The sequence below is a fragment of the Oryctolagus cuniculus genome, chromosome 17, assembly GCF_051225735.1.
Source record: "Oryctolagus cuniculus isolate XC-2025 breed Fujian yellow rabbit chromosome 17, ASM5122573v1, whole genome shotgun sequence".
In the NCBI taxonomy this organism is placed as follows: Eukaryota; Metazoa; Chordata; class Mammalia; order Lagomorpha; family Leporidae; genus Oryctolagus; species Oryctolagus cuniculus.
Window position 1 is genome coordinate 26,926,796 of NC_142883.1, and position 18,043 is coordinate 26,944,838.

Sequence of the window (18,043 nt, forward strand, 5' to 3'; positions counted from 1 at the left end):
GGACCCAGGAACTCCATCCAGGAGTTGGATGTTAGGTTCCCAAGTACTTGAGCCATCATTTCCTGCCTCCCAGGATGCAGTAGCAGGATGCTGAATTAGAAGTGGATTGGGGACTTGAATCAGGCACTCTGATATGAGATGCAGGTGTCCGAAACAGCAACTTTAACTGCTGTGCCAAGCATCTGCCCTATTTTTATTTTTCAAAATTTTTAACTTATTTTACTTTATTTATTTAGAAAGCAGACAGACAGATAGAGATGTCCTATCTGCTGGCTCATTCCTCAAATGTCTGCAACAGCTGAAGCCAGAGCCAGGAATTCAATCCCAGACTCCTGTGTGAGTTGCAGGGATCCAATTTGAGCCGTCACCTGCTGCCTCCCAAGTTATGCATTAGCAGGAAGCTGGAATTGAGAGTGGACCCCTAGCTCAAGCTCACATCCCATATTGGGGTGCCAGGTTGAGTCCTAGCTACTCTGCTTCCCATTCAGCTTCCTGCTAATGCATAGTTGGACCCCTGCCACCCATTTGGGAGACCAGGATGAAGTCCCTGGCTCCTGGCTTCAGCCTTGTGCAGACTGGCTATTGCAGCCATTTGGGGGAGTGAACCAGAGGATGGAAGATCCATCTGTCTCCTCTTGCTTTGCCTTTCAACTAAATAAGTCTTTTAAAAAAAACAACCAAATGACAAAACCTAGACTGTCTGCTACGGTATGTGAGCATCCCAGATGCTGTCTAAACTCCTATACCAAATTCCCACTCCCTCTTTTTTCATGAATCTTGGATAAACTGAGCAAATAGAAAGCATAAATACTATATATAGTTTTTTATTAAAATTCTTATTTATTAAAGATTTCTTTGAGAGGCAGAGTTACAGTGAGAGGGAGAGACAGAGAGAGGTCTTCCATCTGCTGGTTTACTTCCCAAATGCCCGCAACTGCTGGAGCTGAACAGATCCAGAGCCAGGAGCTTATGCCAGGTCTCCCACGTGGGTGCAGGGCCCAAGCACCGGGGCCATCCTCCACTGCTTTCCTAGGCCATAAGTAGAGAGCTGGATTGGAAGAGAAGCAAGTAGGACACGAACCAGCACTCATATGGTTTGCTGGTGCCACAGGCAGAGGATTAATCTACTAGGCCACAGTGCTGGTCCCTATATAAATTTTTAAAGTATGTATTTGAGAGAGAGAATGAATGAGACAGAGGAAGGGCACTCCTTTGCTGGTTCACTCGACAGATGTTTGTAATGGTCCCCATCTGGGGCAGGAGCTAGGAGCTGGGCACTCAATCCAGGTCTCCCACATAGATGGCAAGAATCAAACTAGCAGCCAGACTGCTGCCTCCCAGGATTTGCATTAAGAGAAGGCTGAAATCAGGAGCTGGGCATTGAGCCCAGGCAGGCACTCCGGTGTGTAAGTGGCTTAACCGTAAGGCCAGATGCCTTCCTATATAGAAATCATTCCTGTTGGCCTGAGAGAGCTCACATCCACTCAGGCAATCTTCACCTGCTTCTTTCCTTGTACTCTGCATCCTACTTTTTTTTTTTTTTTAAAGATTATTTTATTTGAAAGGCAGAGTTACAGAGAGAAAAGGCAAGACACAGAGATCTTCTATTTGCTGGTTCACTTCCCAAATGGGTGCAATGGCTGGATATGGGCCAGGCTGAAGCCAGAAGCCAGAAGCCAGGAAACCATCCTGTTCTCCCACATGAGTGGCAGAGACCCAAGGACTTAGACCATTATCTGCTGCTTTAGCAGGGAGCTGGATCAGAAGTGGAGCAGCCTAGACTCCAGTCTTCAACCAGCACTAAGCTATGGGATGCTGCTGTCATAAGCAGTGGCTTAACCCGCTGTACCACAATGCCAGTCCTTTGTAAGTAATTTTGATTTGTTAGGATAGTGACTTAAAAAAATATACATTGGCCTGGTATCTTTAACAGAGAAGAACTAAAAGTTTACTTCTCTTTCACTTAAGATCCAAGCTGGGGCCTGTGTTGTGGCTTTGAGGGTTAAGCTGTCAATACTAGCGTCCCATAATGGAGTACCAGTTCAAGTCCCAGCTGCTCTGTTTCTGATCTGTCTTCCTGCTGGTACACCAGGAAGACAGTGAATGATGGTCCAAGTACTTGGGCCCCCATATCAGGGCAGCACAATGGCGTAGGTTAAGCCTCTGCCTGTAGTGCCAGCATTCCATATGGGTGTTGGTTCGAGAGCCAGCTGGCTCCATTTCCAATCCAGCTCCCTGTTAATGCACCTGGGAATGCAGCAGAAGATGGCCCCAGTGCTTGGGCCCCTGCACCCATGTAGGAGACCCAAAGGAGGCTCCTGATTCCTGGCTTTGGCCCAGCCAGCCCTGGCTATTAAAGCCATTTGGGGGGAAAATTTAAAAATTAAAAAAAAAAGCCATTTGGGGAGTGAATCAGTAAATAATCTATCTACTGGTTAGGATCTCCTGCCCAGGCGGGGGACTTCGGAGCCGTCCGGCCAACTTAATCTGGAAAACACAGAGCGACCCCACTCCTGGAACCTCAATGTCTCTCTTTCTGTCTCTTCCTGTGTTTCTGTTGTTCTGCCTCCAAATAAATAAATACATGCATCTTTAAAGATCATTAAAAAAAGTTAAAACCCAAGCTGGTTGATGGGGCCGTGGTAAGGCTCTGGCCCTTGAGGCTGTCAGGGCTCTGGTTCCTTCTAACCAAGCCCAGTTGGATCCCCTCCCCTAGGTCTGTCTGCCAGCAATTAGGAAGTGAAGCAGAGCCGATCCTTTTCAAGGTAAAATGCTGGATTTGCAGCCTTCATTTCCCCTCCCATCCCTTTGGCCAGAACTTACCTACACGACTGCATCTAGCAGACAGGGAAGCTGGAAAATGTTTGTATTTAGGTTAATCTTGTGTCCAGGTAAAACTCCAGAGTTCTAACTGGAAAAAAAAAAAAAAAAAAAAAAAAAAAAAAAAAAAAAAAACAAGGGAAGGAGAAAGAATGGATTTTTTTAAAAAAGATTTATTTATTTGAAAGAGTTACACAGAGAGAAGGAGAGGCAGAGAGAGAGAGAGAGAGAGAGAGGCCTCCTATCTGCTGGTTCACTCCCCAATTGGCCATAATGGCCGGAGCTGCACTGATCCGAAGCCAGGAACTTCTGGGTCTCCCACATGGGTGCAGGGGCCCAAGGGCTTGGGCCATCTTCTACAGTTCTCCCAGGCCATAGCAGAGAGCTGGATCAGAAGTGGAGCAGCTGGGTCTTAAACTGATGCCCATGTGGGAAGCTGGCACTGCAGGCAGTGGCTTTACCCACTATGCCTCAGTGCTGGCCACCCCAGAATGGATGTTAAGAAACAAGCTATGGGGGCTGGCACTGTGGCATAGCAGGTATTAAAGCCGTCACCTGCAGTGCCGGCATCCCATATGGGCGTCGGTTCGAGTCCTGGCTGCTCCTCTTCCGATCCAGCTTTCTGCCATGGCCTGGGAAAGTAGTAGAAGATGGCCCAAGTCCTTAGGCCTCTGTACCCACGTGGAAGACCTGGAAGAAGCTCCTGGCTCCTGGCTTCTGGCTTCGGATCAGCACAGCTCCAGCCGTTGCGGCCATCTGGGGAGTGAACCAGTGGACGGAAGACCTCTCTCTGCCTCTTCTTCTCTATGTAACTCTTACAGGAGACCAGGAGAAACACCTGGCTCCTGCCATCGGATCAGCGCGGTGCGCCGGCTGCGGCGGCCATTGGAAGGTGAACCAACGGCAAAGGAAGACCTTCCTCTCTGTCTCTCTCACTGTCCACTCTGCCTGTCAAAAAAAAAAAAAATCTTAAAAAAAAAAAAAAAAGCTATGATTTCTGCTGCAGACTGTAGCATGTTTTTTCTTGGTCTTTCCCCTGTTCTGGCTTTGGCAGAAGCAGCAGAGAAGAAGGAATCCCTCAGAGGAGGCCAACAGTTGGGATGGGGCTGCGTTTTTTGGGGGGCAGCTGAGGGCTGGGTGAATTTCTGTTTTACACACAGCTGGCTTGTTTTGTTTTGGGGGTGAGAGTTTATGACCAGGACTTTGGGGAATGAGTCAGGAGCGTAAGTTTCCACATTGAAGGCCAGTCTCTTCAGGATAGAAAGGAGCTGGGATGGCAGTGCGTGGACCCTGTGTGGGTATCAGTGACCTGACCCAGTTGCAAACAGCTGCCCACTGAACAGAACTGTCTAGTGAAATTCTCAGACCTTCTGCCACCGCTGGCAAAGAAACCCAAGTAAGCAAGTGCATCCAACTGAGGCCCAAGCAGACACTGTTCCAGAATGAGGGATGCTGAAAATCACTGCCAATGTGTTGTGAATCAGTGTTCTTCAAATAAGCCAGAAAGTGTCACAGACGCCTGGCTTGTCATCCTTGGCAGGGTCACTAGGATGGTGGCCGCTGATGGAGGCGTGCGCGGGCACGTGCGCGCGCGCACACACACACACACACACACACCCGTCCTGGGACAGCAAGCCCTGCCACGGGGTCAGTAAGGGCTGGGAACCATGGGAGGTGTGCTTCATCCTGCTAGTCCTTGGCTGGAGTCACCCCAAAAGCAGCTGCAGAGGAGTCCCCAGTGCCGCACTGTTCTGAGATGGGGCTGGCTGGGATTCTGTGCCCGCCGCCCATTCCAAAGCACGTGTCACTTAGGGAAAAGCCACGTTCTCTCCGGGGCGTCTGCAGGCTAAGGAGTTTCTAGGAGGGTTTTAGGAATTCTGGAGCAGTTTTGGTATTTTGGGCAACACCTTCCTCGGTGCCCTGGGACTGACTCTAGCCTGCAAGGAAAGCCTCCAGCAGGCTGGGTCCCGGAGCGGTCCCGGCGCCCTGTGGTTTTTGACAAAGTGCATCAGCGGTTTGCCAGGCAGACAGGAGGTGGAGTCGTCTGCAAGGCACCGACAGGGCCTGGTTTCCACCCTGAGAGAAGCCAGACTTGTCAGGGGTGCCACTCTGCTTGGACTAGACAATCTGACCGCAAGAAAGCTGGATGGGGGCCAGAAAGGGAGGGAGGGAGCCGGGCAGCCAGGCCGCCCGCGAGGGGAAAGCACGGGGCACCTGGCCCAGGGGTTGGAGCGCGGTCCGGCGGGCGGGGGCCGGGCTGGCTGGGTCGAGGCGCTGGGTGGCTGCCGGTTGATCTGGATGAGGAAGGCCGAGGGTTTCTCCAGGGCTCAGAGCAGAGGGTTGGGGGAAGGAAGGCTGGATCTCCGTAGCGGGAAGGGAAGAGTCAGGCTTGGGGCTGCGCGCTAGGGCGCATGGAGAAAGCAGAGGTACCTCTCTGGATAAAGAGCTCTCCAGGCCCGGAGCAGGTGCTCGTGGGCGGGTCCCGGGAAGAACAGTGATGAGGCGTGGGATCCGGGACGTGTGTGATTCCCCCCGCGGGGCGTCCAGGCGCAGAACCTACCATCTCCAGTCCCCGGAGCCCGCACCAGCTCCTCCCACGGGGCTCCAGCGTGAGGCCCGTAGGCCGCCAGCGGGGCGCGGGACCGGCGGGCGGGCGGGGCGTCCGGGGTGTGTCCGCCCCGCGCTCCGCCCCACGCCCCTCCTCCGCGGGCGGCTCCCGGGTCCGGTGGTCGCTTCCAGTTTCAGCTTCCGCAGTGCAGCCGCCACCCGGCCCCGCCAGCTTCCCGGTAAGCCTGGGGTGGGTTGGGAGGCGATTTCCCCTGCGACCCCAACCCTGCTTGCACCGCGTCCGGCGGATCCCGATCTGCCGGCACCCCCTGGCCGGCGCAGGCCTGCGCGCAGGACCGGGTTGAGGCGGAAGCACCCGGAAAGCCACGTGTCCCCCAGGCGGAGGGACTGGAGCGTGCCTGGGGCCGTGCAGGCTGCGGCCATGGCCAGGCGGGCGCCCACGTGGCCTCCACGGCCGGGACCCAAACCCGGACCCCGAGCCGGACCCGGTGGGAGGGGAGCTGTTTTGGCGCGGGCGCCTGGCCTGACCGCATGTCTCGCCCCGCAGGACCATGGCCCACCTGGAGCGCACCTTCATCGCCATCAAGCCAGACGGCGTGCAGCGCGGCCTGGTGGGAGAAATCATCAAGCGCTTTGAGCAGAAGGGATTCCGCCTGGTGGCCATGAAGTTCCTTCGGGTAACGTGCCCTCGCCCCACGGGAGCCCGGTCGCGGGGGTTTTCTCGTCCCGGGAGCGGTTTATCCGCGTCCCCTTTCCAGCCAGAACCCCCCGTGGCTGACCTAGCCCTTGCGAGACGCCCTTTGGCCCACGCCCCTCCCCAGGGCGGCTGCGCCCCGCCGGCCCTTCCCGGGGCCGGGGAGGACCGACGCCCTTGGGAAGGTTGAGCCGAAGTAACGTGACTCCCTGGCCGGGGCCGGCCTGGCTTCCCGACCGCGGGCCTCCGCCGGTCGCCAGGGGGCAGCCCGGAGCAGCAGGGAGGGAAGCAAGGCCGGGCCGGACCTCCTTGTCTGGTCGCGTCGGTCCAGAATGGCGGCCTTGTGGTGCTGGCAAGCGCATTGAGGTTCCAGGCGTGGGGTCGCTGTGTGTTTTCCGGATTAAGTTGGCCGGACGGCTCCGAAGCCCCGGCCTGGGCAGGAGATCCTAACCAGTGGGTGAGGATGCTGCCAGGTGTTCCAGGTTAATAAAGGCCAGAGGCGAGTGATTTGGCCTCTGTCACGTGCAGAGCGGCTGCAGCCAGCACTTCCTAATTAGATCATCAAATCGTTGTTAAGTCTAAATTGTATGTATCTTTTAAACATTTATTTGAAAGAGTGATAGAGAAAAAGAGGTCTTCCATCCTCTGGTTCACTCCTCTGATGGCCTCGGCAGTCGGAAGCCAGGAGCTCCATCCGGGGATCCCATGCGTGGCCCTGGGTGGAGGACCTGGGCCGTCTTCCACTGCCTCCTGAGACGCAGTGGCAGGGAGCTGGGTCAGAAGTAGATGAGCCAGGACTCCATCTGATATGGGATTCGATGCCCCAATTGTATTTTAAGCACCTTGCCGAATGCCTGCCTGCCACCCACTTCTGAAAGAGGTCAGAGCCGAGGTTCTTGTGATGGTGTGCAGGCCCTTTGCCTGCCCGGTCCCATGTCGGGGCTTGGTGGCATCCGTGCGGTCGTTGGTGTTCTCCAGCTTTTCTTGTCTGCGTGGAGGAAACCCCACTTAGTAACCACAGTGCCGCTGCTGGGGCGCCCAGGAAGGGGCTTGGCCTGCTGGTTCCTTTTAAAAAGGAGGAAACAGAAGAGAGTCCAGTCCCCCCTCCAAGATTTATTTTATTTATTTGAAAGGCAAGTTACAGAGGGAGAGACAATCTTTAATCCATTCGTTCTCTCCCCAAATGGCTGCAACAGCTGAGGCTGAGCCACACCAAAGCCAGGAGCCTGGAACCGCATGTGGGTCTCCCATGTGGGTACAGGGGCCCAAGCACTTGGGCCACCCTCTGCTGCTTTCCTAGGTGCATTAGCAGGGAACTGGATTGGAAGTGGAGCAGCAGGACTTAAGCCAGCGCTCTGATCTAAGAAAGTCAAAGTGACACAGAGAGAGAGAGATCCTTCATTCTCTGGTTCACTTCTCAGTGGCCACAACAGCTAGGGCTAGGCCAGGCCAAAGCCTGGAGCCAGGAGCTTCTTCCAGGTCTCACAAGGACCCAAGCACTTGGGCCATCTTCTGCTGCTTTCCCAGGTACATTAGCAGGGAGTTAAATGGGAAGCGTGGAGTAACTGGGGCTGGAACCAGGTACTCCCATATGAGATGTGCTTGGCTACCTGCTGTGGCACAACATCATCCCTGCCCCCTCCCAAGAGTATTTTATAATGAAAATTGAGGGAGAAAAAAAATAGATGTTGCTCCTCACACTGACCCACAATGGCTACAGATGAAGAGGGGAGGGAGAGCAAGTTCCATTAAGAGGAGTGCTTGCTGCTTGGCGGCCGGGTAATTCCCGGGCAGAATGCCACATGGCCTTGGTGGCTCCTCTGCAACCTGCAGGACACGCATGCAAGGCACTTGGTCCTCTTGTTCTTTAGCCCAAAGCTCTCGTCTTCAGCCTTTGGCTTCATTGAGGACAGAATTCTTTTCTTTGTTTTTATTGGGGTGAGGACTCAGGGCTGGAAAGAGTACCTTGGAGGAGCCCCTGGCGGGGAATGAGGACCCAATTCTTATCACCACCTGCTTCACCTCCTTAGGGTTAGAAGATCCCTAATGTCACTGACGTCACGAGGGTGTCTTTGTGGGCAGAATAATCTTTCTGCAAAAGTGGCATGGGTGTCATGGTTTGGATAGGAGTTTTAAGTCATGCATGCCAGGAGCCCTCTGCGTCCATTTGAGTCATCAGTGCTGCTTCCCAGGGTGCCTGGTGGGAAGGTGGAGTTGGGTGAGGAGTCGGGACACAGGCACTTGGATATGCCTGCAGGTATCGCACCTGGGGTCCTGACCCAGCCCAAATGCCTGCCTCTGAGAGCCTCCCTGTGAGTGGGCTCAGCGGAGGGGATGGCGCCGGCCCTGAGCCTGTTTCCTAACACTGCCTCCTCACTGCAGGCCTCCGAGGAGCACCTGAAGCAGCACTACATCGACCTGAAAGACCGCCCGTTCTTCCCGGGGCTGGTGAAGTACATGAACTCGGGGCCGGTCGTGGCCATGGTGAGCGCTGGGAGGGAGCGTGAGCGAAGCAAGGGGAAGGCTCACTCCTCGGCAGACCTTTCTCAGCCATCCCCCCAGCTGCTCTTCAGTTCTTTGCACAAATGGAGCCTGCTGGAGGCACCAGGAGCTTGGGAGGAGGGAGGCAAGGGATGCAGAGCTTAGGAAGAAAGGACGCCTTGAGGCAGGTAAACTAAGTCTGTAATCCATGAAGCGAAAGCTCCCTAAAATAGAAATGAAACGCTTGCTTCTGGAAGATGTAGCGCAGCAGAGCCTTCCTACGTGGAGGGGCACCGCCACTGCTGGGGAGGTGGCCTGCTTCCTGTTCCCTGGGGAGGACTGCTTCCGTCTGCTTGCCCCGCAGTGCTGTCCCCTGTCACAGCCATCCTCGCCATCCCTTGCTTCTACAGTTGCCCGGGATGCGCTTTCCACAGATCCCGTTCCAGTCTCATCACTTTGCTCTATCTACCCCTTCTTTAGTGTTCTCAGGGTTGTGTCTGCTTAAAAATTCTTCGGTCTTACCATTTGTCTCAGCTGGACCAGGAAGTCCACACGCTGGATAGACTCTCTCTGTCACCTGGCGATAATGGAATGCTTCTGTAGGCCTTTACTGTCTGCTGGGGTGAGGCAGTAATGTCACCGACTGGTCTCCTAGGTGTTTGCTCTTAGGCAGGGGTTAATGGCTGTCCCTGGTGATTCTGGGTGGCAGATCTGATGCCACAGTTCAAGTCCCTTTTCTTTGCTGGCAAGGTCTGGGAGGGGCTGAACGTGGTGAAGACAGGCCGAGTGATGCTCGGCGAGACCAACCCTGCGGACTCCAAGCCGGGCACCATCCGCGGGGACTTCTGCATCCAGGTTGGCAGGTGAGTCCCGGGCGAGTACTGATGACTGTACCACCACCTGGAACCTGAAGCAATCCTTTTGGGCATATCCCAGTTTTCGAAAACCATTAGGTGGTAGTGAACTCTTGGATAAAAGCGTTCATAAATACCCACTTCTGAGTTTCTGAAACTTGAAGCAAGGCACTGCTCCAGGGAGCTGGCTGCATGTGGCTCCCATGTGAGGCAGCAGGAAGCACAACGTTGCAGGGCCTGTTTCCAGCCTTGCCTCTGTCACTGAACCTTTGGGCTCCCTCATCTAGATAAGGTCTGCACAAAAACCTCTGCGTGGTTAGGCTTTGCAAACCCTCGTGAGAACAAACCGCAGCAGCGAGGGCCCTTGATAAGGCCTGCGGCATGGGCAGTTAGGGTTTTGGTCTGCAGTGGCTGTGCCTGTTTCTGTATTTTTTCAGAAATTGACAAGGGGTGTTTGGTGCCCTCGGCCATCTTGACGGGCTGGCGGTGAGCGAAGGGATCCTTGCGCCCAGGCACCTCTGCAGTTCTGTAGCTGCTCTGAGGAGGAGCTCCTTGGGGCAGCTGTGATTGGCGGGCCCGCTGAACAAACCTTGGCACTTTAACCCGCGGTGACCGGCGACTGTTCTCATTTTCAGGAACATCATTCATGGCAGCGACTCAGTGAAAAGTGCGGAAAAGGAAATAAGCCTGTGGTTCCAGCCTGAAGAACTGGTCGACTACAAGTCTTGTGCTCACGACTGGGTCTATGAGTGAGAGGCGGCCAGGCAGCCGGCGGAGCTCCTGACGCAGCCCTGCGTGGCACACTCGGAAGCCTGTTGACCAATAAAGCCTTTGGGAACTGGGCACAGTGTCCGTGCTTATTTCATAGGGAACTGAGTGAAGTGACTTGGTTCCCCGACTCTGGTGCCATTACGTCAGCTAGTCAGCCCTGCTTGCTCTGGGACAGTGGCCTGATTTTTGAAAGAGTTAAAGGAGAGAGGGAGGTCTTCATCTGCTGGGTCATCCCCCCACCCCCAAAGGCTCCAACAGCCAGGGCTGGGCCAGGCCAGAACCAGGAGCTTATTCAGGTCTCCCATGTGGTGGCAGGGGCCAAAGTATTTGGGCCATCTTTTGTTGCTTTTCCCAGGGAGCTGGATCAGAAGTGGAGCAGCCAGGATTCAAAAGTGATGCCTATGGCCGGCGCCGTGGCTCACTAGGCTAATCCTCTGCCTGTGGTGCCGGTACTCAAAGTTCTAGTCCAGGTTGGGGCACCGGATTCCGTTCCGGTTGCTCCTCTTCCAGGCCAGCTCTCTGCTGTGGCCCGGGAAGGCAGTGGAGGATGACCCAAAGTACTTGGGCCCTGCATCAGCATGGGAGACCAAGAGGAAAAGTGATGCCTATGTGGGATGCCAATGTCCTAGACAGTGGCTTTACCCCCACCCCCCACCCCCATGCCACAATGTCACCTCCTTACCCTCCTGCCCCGTTTTACTTTCTTCCCTGGGATATTTAGTCATGCCTGTTTTCTGGGGTAGAAGCAGTGAGTGGTTATGAAAATCATATTCCCTGTATTAGAGGTTAATTTTGCAATAAAGTGAAGCCGGATAAGCACCTGTGGTCCCTAGACAAATCTGTAGCACTGTCATTTGTAGTTTGCTTAAAACACTCAGTGACTGTAAACTGGTGGAAAGCTATACGTCATACATATAGTACACACACACACATATATATATGTATGGCCTAATGTTTTTTGGGCATATAGGTTCATTAAATACAGTAACACAATATAATAAAAAGTAACCAGGGCTATCGCCTGCTGCTTCCCAGGGTGTGCATTAGCAAAAAGCTGCTGCTAGTGGACAGTGATGGCCAGGGAAGAGGGGGGTGGTCCTGGAGAGCTACCTAGTGGGCAGGGGGTGGGTGAGTGTGTGATGTCTGGTTGTCAAGGGAACCAACTTGTGATGAGAGGGTTGGAACTTTGCTCTTGTGGGGGATGGGGCTGAAGGTTGGGCCGATGATTGATGGCTAGTGATGTCATCCATCAGGCCTACGTAATAATGCTACTGGGGAGGTTGTGGGGAGCTTCCCTACTGCCAGTGTGTCTGGACGGTGGCATTCCTGGAGAAGGCACACATGTCCCCCATGCCTCTCTCTGGTCTGGATCGTGTCCCTTCTTAAACAATAAATGGTAAGAGTTCTGTGGAGCTGCTGTAGCAGATGAATGGCGTCCTGATGGGCGCAGGAGTCAATGTGGAGCTTGTGACCAGCATCTGGTGGGCAGACTACTGGGATGTGATGTGGGACTGATGTGAGCAGAGGACACCTCTCTGGTGTCTGCTGATTTCCCTGGTGGAGGGCAACACTCTCCTATCTGGAGTCAAGTGCTCACATGACTTGGAGTAGAAAGGGTTGCTTTCCACTGGGATGACATAAATTAATAGCTTTGTACAAGAACCATCAGGACGCTAGTTTCAAGTCAACAATTGAGAAATTTAACATTTTCAAAATCATTTTTCGATTTAGTTCCCATGTTTCTGTCTGCTGTACACTTTGACCACAGTTAAGCAGCAGAGCTGGGTGAAAATGATAGCTTCTGGGAGAGGGCTTGGAGGTCTGCATTTCCCCTGCTGCGTGGTGACAGGTCTGCAAGCTGGGAGAGGTGCTTGGGTTCACGGTAGCAGAAAGCACGCATTTATTCTGCCTTAGGGACGTGGCTGGAATCTCCACGGCTGTTGGGAGGTCACCACTCCTGTCCTTACACCAGAGAAAACTGAGCCAAATTGCCCATCAAGTGAAGGTCCCAGGCTCCACCTCAGGCAACAGCTTCGAGGTCCATGTTTGTGGCCACTATGCCTCAATGCCCCTGCATAAACTTTTTTTTAAGTGATACCAGAAGTCCTGAGTGGGGAAAGAGTTGAAAGGAAGGTTTTGGATGTTAGGAATGGTGAGGTTGGGGCTGGTATTGTGGCTTAACAGGTAAAGCCACCACTTGTGACACCAGATCCCAAATGGGGGCCAGTTCATGTCCTGGCTGCTCTACTTCCAATCCACCTTCCTGCTAATGTGCCTGGGAAAAGCAGTGGAGGATGGCCCAAGTGTTTGGGCTGCTGCGACCCATGTGGGAGCCCCAGATGAAGGTCCTGGCTTCCACCTGGCCGTTGCAATTATCTGGGGGTGTAAACCAGCAGATGGAAGATTTCTATCACACTTTTAAATATTAAAAAAAAAAAAAAAAAAAAAAAAAAAAAAAAAAAAAACTCCAAAAAGGAACGGTGAGGTTGAAAGTTCTTCCTCTGGGGGTGCAACTGGATAGGGTAAGCAACTTCTAACATCTTATAGCACACAGGATAACTGGTTGACAAAAAGCAATTGAAAATTCTAGAATATCTTGTTCATGTGTCCCTAAAAAAAAAAATTCTAGAATAGCAGAGGATTTTGATTGTTACCAACACAAGTGTCTATGGTGATACCCCAACTCCACTGGTCTGATCATTTCATACTATACACATGTATTAAAAGGTCACCCTGTATCCCATCCACAGGTAGAAAATAATAAAAGAATAGAAAGCAAATAGTTTTGTTTCTGGAGTAAGGCTGGGCTGAGAACCCTAATTCTGTACCAGCTACGTGTATGAGTAAAAGTAACAACATTCAGAACCTCCCACGTTTTCAGTAAATATATAAAGCACATTATCTGAAGTGCATTTCCTTTACATTGTTTTTGTAGGTAAGCCCTATTTTGATCTGCTTGTGTGGCTTGGAATTCTAACAGGCCAAAATTGGTTGTCCTACCTAGCCTCTAAGACAAAGTTGGGGGAAGCACTTGCTACTCTTCAATTCCGGGCTTACTGCATACCAGGAAAACGTTTCCCAGGAGGCGTGTAATTGTTACAGAAAGTATGAATCAAAGCCCAAGAGATACCGAATAACCAGCCTGGGGATCGCTGCTCCCTGGGGCAACTGCTTAGAACCATTTAAAGGCGAAAGCAGGGCAGAATTTAGTTTTGCTTTACTTGGAATGTTCCATTTTTTTTTTCTAGAGTGTGAAATTAACTTACTGAAGAAACTCAACTCCACCTCATTACTTTCATAACCTATCCTTTCCCAATTGATAAACTTCTCTACAAACTGCTTTTTCCATTTGCCAGAGCTGATTGTTGGTAAGGGGGCTTCTTGGCTCTCCCTTTTAACAAAAACAGCAAGACAGCTGGGATACCGCACTCAGCTCCCGAGAGCCTGAGAGCCTGGTCTGCAGCTGGCAGCTCTCCATATCCCAGCCTTCCTTGAGTCAACCAAGTGAGGCTCAAAAGTATTTGGCCAAAAAAAATTCTATCTGAACTGAATGTATACACACTTTGTCATTCCTAAAGAACACAGGACAGCAACTATTTACACAGTATTAGGCCTTATAAGTAGTCCAAAGATGACTTAAAGCATACGAGATGATGTACATGGGTTATATATTAATGGCATTCATGGATTTTGGTATCCAAATGGGGAAAGAGGAGAAGCCTGGATCCAATCCTCTAATATACTGAGAGACAACTGTAGATAATAAAGTCTTCTACGAGAGATGGCAATTCCCCCAAACATGATGTTCTAGCTAAGGTGATTGATTTCCCCATAAATACTCCATATGTATTGTTTTAAATGTATTTATTTATTTGAAAGGCAGAGTCACAGAGAGGCAGAGAGAGATCTTCGAACCACTCCCCAATGGCTGCAATGGTCAGAGCTGTGCCGATCCGCAGCCAGGAGCCAGGAGCTTCTTCCAGGTCTCCGACGCAATTTCTGGGGCCCAAGTACTGGGGCTATCTTCCAGGCCACAACAGAGAGCAAGACAGGAAGCTAGGACTTGAATTGGTACCCATATGTGATGCTGGCACTGCAGGCGGTGCCTTTATTCACTACGTCACAGCGCTGGCCCCCATATGTACTTCTGCAGTTTTTATCTCTACTCCCCTACTCCCTGCCAAAACACACAGCTCCAATGCAACCTTATCCATCTGTCTACTGATATTCTCTTCCCTTCTCAGCCAGCAGTAAATTCTTCCTCAGCGTTAATGTGCTTGCTTCACTCTCTCGGTTTAGGTTATAGGTTCCCCGAGGAAGGAACTGACGGAACGTTCACTGGGGCCTCTGCTTACAGAACTCCAACATTTTGAATACCACCCACTCTCCCACACATATTAAAAAACTGCTCAAATGTCGCTTAACTTTAACATTTTATTTTGTGTAAAAAAGGGCAAATTTAGTGAATTATTTTCATCTTGTACACAAAGTTATAATTTTAATGCTTTTCACATCCATGCTGAAAATTTGCAATTTGGTAAAAATGAAAGAAAACATAAATTTCCCGGAAGGAATTTTTCACGCCATTATATATACATTTCATGAGAAAGTTTCAAACACTCTCTCAATGATCACAAGTTACCAGAAAATAAAAGATTAAATTTATACAGATATTGATCTATATATCAAATACATACAGAAATGATGTAAAAACCTTATGCAGTTTACTTTGACCTCTGTCCTCAAAAGAGTTGCCCAGGGACAGATGCTTTTCTTTTGTATAAATGACTGTGGCTTTATTTAAAATACGAAAATCAAAGGAAGAAACCCAGTTTAATCACAGTATTTTTAAAATCCCTTCCCAATATTAAAGGATCATTACCAAATATATAGCACCATAATACAAATATTGATGGGAGAGGGTATTCACATCACGCAAAATTAATAATAATAAAAACAAACAAACACTGAAAACCCGTGTTAGTATCCGTAGAAGAAGTTGATAACAGCTTTAGCTTTCCTCATACACAGCAAGGAAAAGGTTTAAGGTTTAAACTACCAAGAGTCCCCAAATCATACTAACAGCAAACAGAAACAGAAACAAAAACAAAAAGAAACCCCAGGTCAGCAGTACATTTTGAGCTGTAAGAGAGCGGGGCTGTGAGTTGTACAGCTGGAGTCGTGGCTAAGACAGAATCTCCTCTGCGTGAACTTAGTTTCTGTCCAGTGGCAGCAGGAGTTAAGGGTCTGCACGATGAAGAGGGCTACAGATTGTTTGAGACCATACAAGTCCTTACCAACCTCTAGCTGTTGGTCATGGATCAAGAAAAGAACACTTCATGAATAGGTGGAAAACTTGAACGCTCAAGCAGCCTGGTTTTGCTGCAGAATTGGAAGCTTCTATAACCGGGCTACAAGTGAGCATTTCACAGAATTACTAGGCCTGACTGGCTCCAAATCATAACCCTCCTGGTTCATTCAGTCCCAAAGAGGCCCTAATCCCAAGGTACTGGTAGAGTACACGACCCAACAGGTTTCTTGCACCCGTATCATGGAATCAGAATCCTGGGCTTAATTCACTAAGTCTGAGAGCAAAGACTGCTGTAAGCCACACTCTGGAACTCTTGTAGGCTTTGAGTTTGTGCAAAGATGGAAAGATTGACCAAGTGTGAGCATATCACATTTACAGTAGGTCCCTCTCAGCAATGTTGTTTAAGATAAACATCCAGGAAGTTAACAGCTGAATTCACATATATTTGACACATGAGACTCAACCTGTGCTGATGTGATCTACACTTACGCCCCCCAAAGAGTCAATATTAAGAAATGGTGACATGTGATTCCACACATTCTTACACTATAAAGTAACACATTTTACTTCCAGTAGCTACTACAAAACCTTATGTTATTAACCCCTCTTGCATAGAATGAGGTAAACCTGTGCGTATTACCAATGCTATTATTCCCAAAAGTAGAGCAACATTTTAGAAAATAAATTGCTGGTTTTTAACGTTCTATGCATTTTAAAATTCGAAACAAAAATCTTACCTAAAACGGTCTCCTGGGGCTTTCCATTAACATTGTTTTAAAGCATTCCATAGGCTGAAGGGCTGCAGAGGTTAATCATTTTGATTAATTTCTAACCAGCCCCACCTATATTCCAGAGGAGATGGTCAATACTACTGCTCTGAAGAGGCCAGGCTAAGACCCAGAAGCACTTGTAGAACAGATGCATTAATTCCTGAGAGTTTAGTTTATGAACCTCACTGGTAAACGCTAGAGCTCTCTCATTCAGTCACAACTCGGCAGAAGTTAGAAAACGCAGAGAGCAAACCTTTCACCAATTTACCCTTGTATCCTTTTGTTTAAAGGAAGCCATATGAATTTAAAAATAGGGAATGTTCAAAATGGTCCAAGTAAGTCACTGTTAAAATAAGTTCTGAATACAATTAAAGACAATTCATATTACATCTGGAATTTTATGAAACTTAGATTCTCTTTCAGATTGTTCTCTAACGAATCCAGGATAGTTAACAGTGGAGCTGGAATGATTTTGAAATCTCAACTTATTCTGACTTTGAATTACTTTTACTTTGGTTCTTCTGGTAACACAGAACATCTGTTTCGGGGTGTGGTTATACTAAGTTGTTATCTCACAGATGGAGGGAAATGGCAGAGAACTGAGCAGAATCCCGCTTGTGGGGTATTTTTCAATAAGGAAAATAAAATGAACTTACGACAATATTGCATTTCCCCAACCCCTCAATTTGTAGACTGAGATCCTGTATATCTTGTCAACCATTCCAGTTTAACACTCTAGTGTTAGGATAACTTTAGTTTTTTTTTTGTTTTTGTTTTTTTTACATAAAAGAGAACATATAAAAGTATCCAGAGTTCTTCCAGTTTCATTCAGAACTCCAAATAAATTTCACAGAATGAAAAACATTTCTGTACAAACATTTAAAATGGGCTGCAATAAAATGCCAACAAGCAGAATTACCGCTTCCATGATCTATGTGGTGATGAGCCCTCTGTGAAGGGCTCAGTTGCATATTTCTGCAGCAAAGGAAGCTGGAGATGTGACTGGCCTAACTTCTAACATCCCAAAATCTCCCAACAGGTACCAAAAAGGTTCATTTGTAATGACAGTTCATTTGCATTTACAACTATATCCTTCTTAAATCATTTCCTTCAATCCTGCTACCTAAACTTTAATCTTACCAAAAAAGTTAGAATTTCAGTTCTTGTTAACAATGCACATAAATCCAAACTTGGAAAATATTACAAAATTCTTTCAAAAGCTTCAAATACAACACAAAAAGTGTCCATCTTTATAAATTGAAAAATTTCCCTCCCCGACTAAAATAGTTTCCCCACCCACCTGAAAAATCTGGAACTGAAATTTTCTATATTTAGCAAAATGTCCCAGTAGAATAGTCCCGCTGTACAGCTGGATTGATTACAAATCAGTCCTGTGTAAAACTCTTCCCCTCCCACCCTCAGTCTCTGAGCCACGTCATGGCTCTTGTTTGATGTAGAAGTTGGCAGAGCCATTGCTTTCCTGATCAGAGGCTCCTTGAAGGAAATGATAATCTTCTCCATCTAGCAACTCCTCCTTTAGCTGCAATGTAGTCACTGCACCAAAGAGAAGAAAACAGGAGAGGTTAAAGCACTTCTGGGATGTTCAGGCTGCTTTCAATTTTCATGTCCCATCAGCTTTACAGTTAGTAAGACTTCTTCATTTCTGCAGTGACTCTTGAAAATAAATTCCTAGACTATGAGCATTAAATTAATTTTCAAAGTCTATTAGCAATCAAGAAATTCTGAAAACAAGGAACACTGAATTTTGGACACT

The 18,043-nt window shown here is 49.4% G+C and overlaps 2 protein-coding genes and 1 non-coding gene across 39 annotated transcripts in view; 1 reads left to right on the forward strand and 2 right to left on the reverse strand.

The window, feature by feature from the left end:
- Window positions 1–808: 808 nt before the first annotated feature.
- LOC103351623 (uncharacterized) lies at window positions 809–5,512 on the reverse strand. Of its 2 annotated transcripts, none has more exons than XR_016224212.1 (3): window positions 5,381–5,512; window positions 2,824–2,911; window positions 809–1,048 (listed from the first exon to the last, which is right to left on the reverse strand). It is a non-coding gene; the product is annotated as an uncharacterized LOC103351623 (transcript). The 2 variants fall into 2 exon arrangements; XR_011383508.2 differs by having other exon boundaries at window positions 5,251–5,416.
- Window positions 5,513–5,567: 55 nt separating this feature from the next.
- Window positions 5,568–10,170, forward strand: NME2 (NME/NM23 nucleoside diphosphate kinase 2). Its single transcript, NM_001204750.1, has 5 exons — window positions 5,568–5,606; window positions 5,936–6,065; window positions 8,465–8,566; window positions 9,314–9,426; window positions 10,053–10,170. The coding sequence occupies exons 2-5, from the start codon at window positions 5,940–5,942 to the stop codon at window positions 10,168–10,170; spliced, it is 459 nt and encodes a 152-aa protein (NP_001191679.1). The 5' UTR covers window positions 5,568–5,606; window positions 5,936–5,939.
- Window positions 10,171–14,604: 4,434 nt separating this feature from the next.
- MBTD1 (mbt domain containing 1) overlaps window positions 14,605–18,043 on the reverse strand; it is a 70,353-nt gene continuing 66,914 nt past the window's right edge. For 22 of the 36 annotated variants that reach the window (XM_070060870.2, XM_070060877.2, XM_070060874.2 and 19 more), the window contains one exon: window positions 17,655–17,823. In XM_070060870.2, the coding sequence (XP_069916971.1) occupies window positions 17,705–17,823 (119 nt within the window). In that variant the 3' untranslated portion in view covers window positions 17,655–17,704. Of the gene's footprint in view, window positions 17,824–18,043 lie in introns of all 36 variants that reach the window. The other 14 variants (XM_070060879.2, XM_070060882.2, XM_070060880.2 and 11 more) reach the window with 2 other exon arrangements.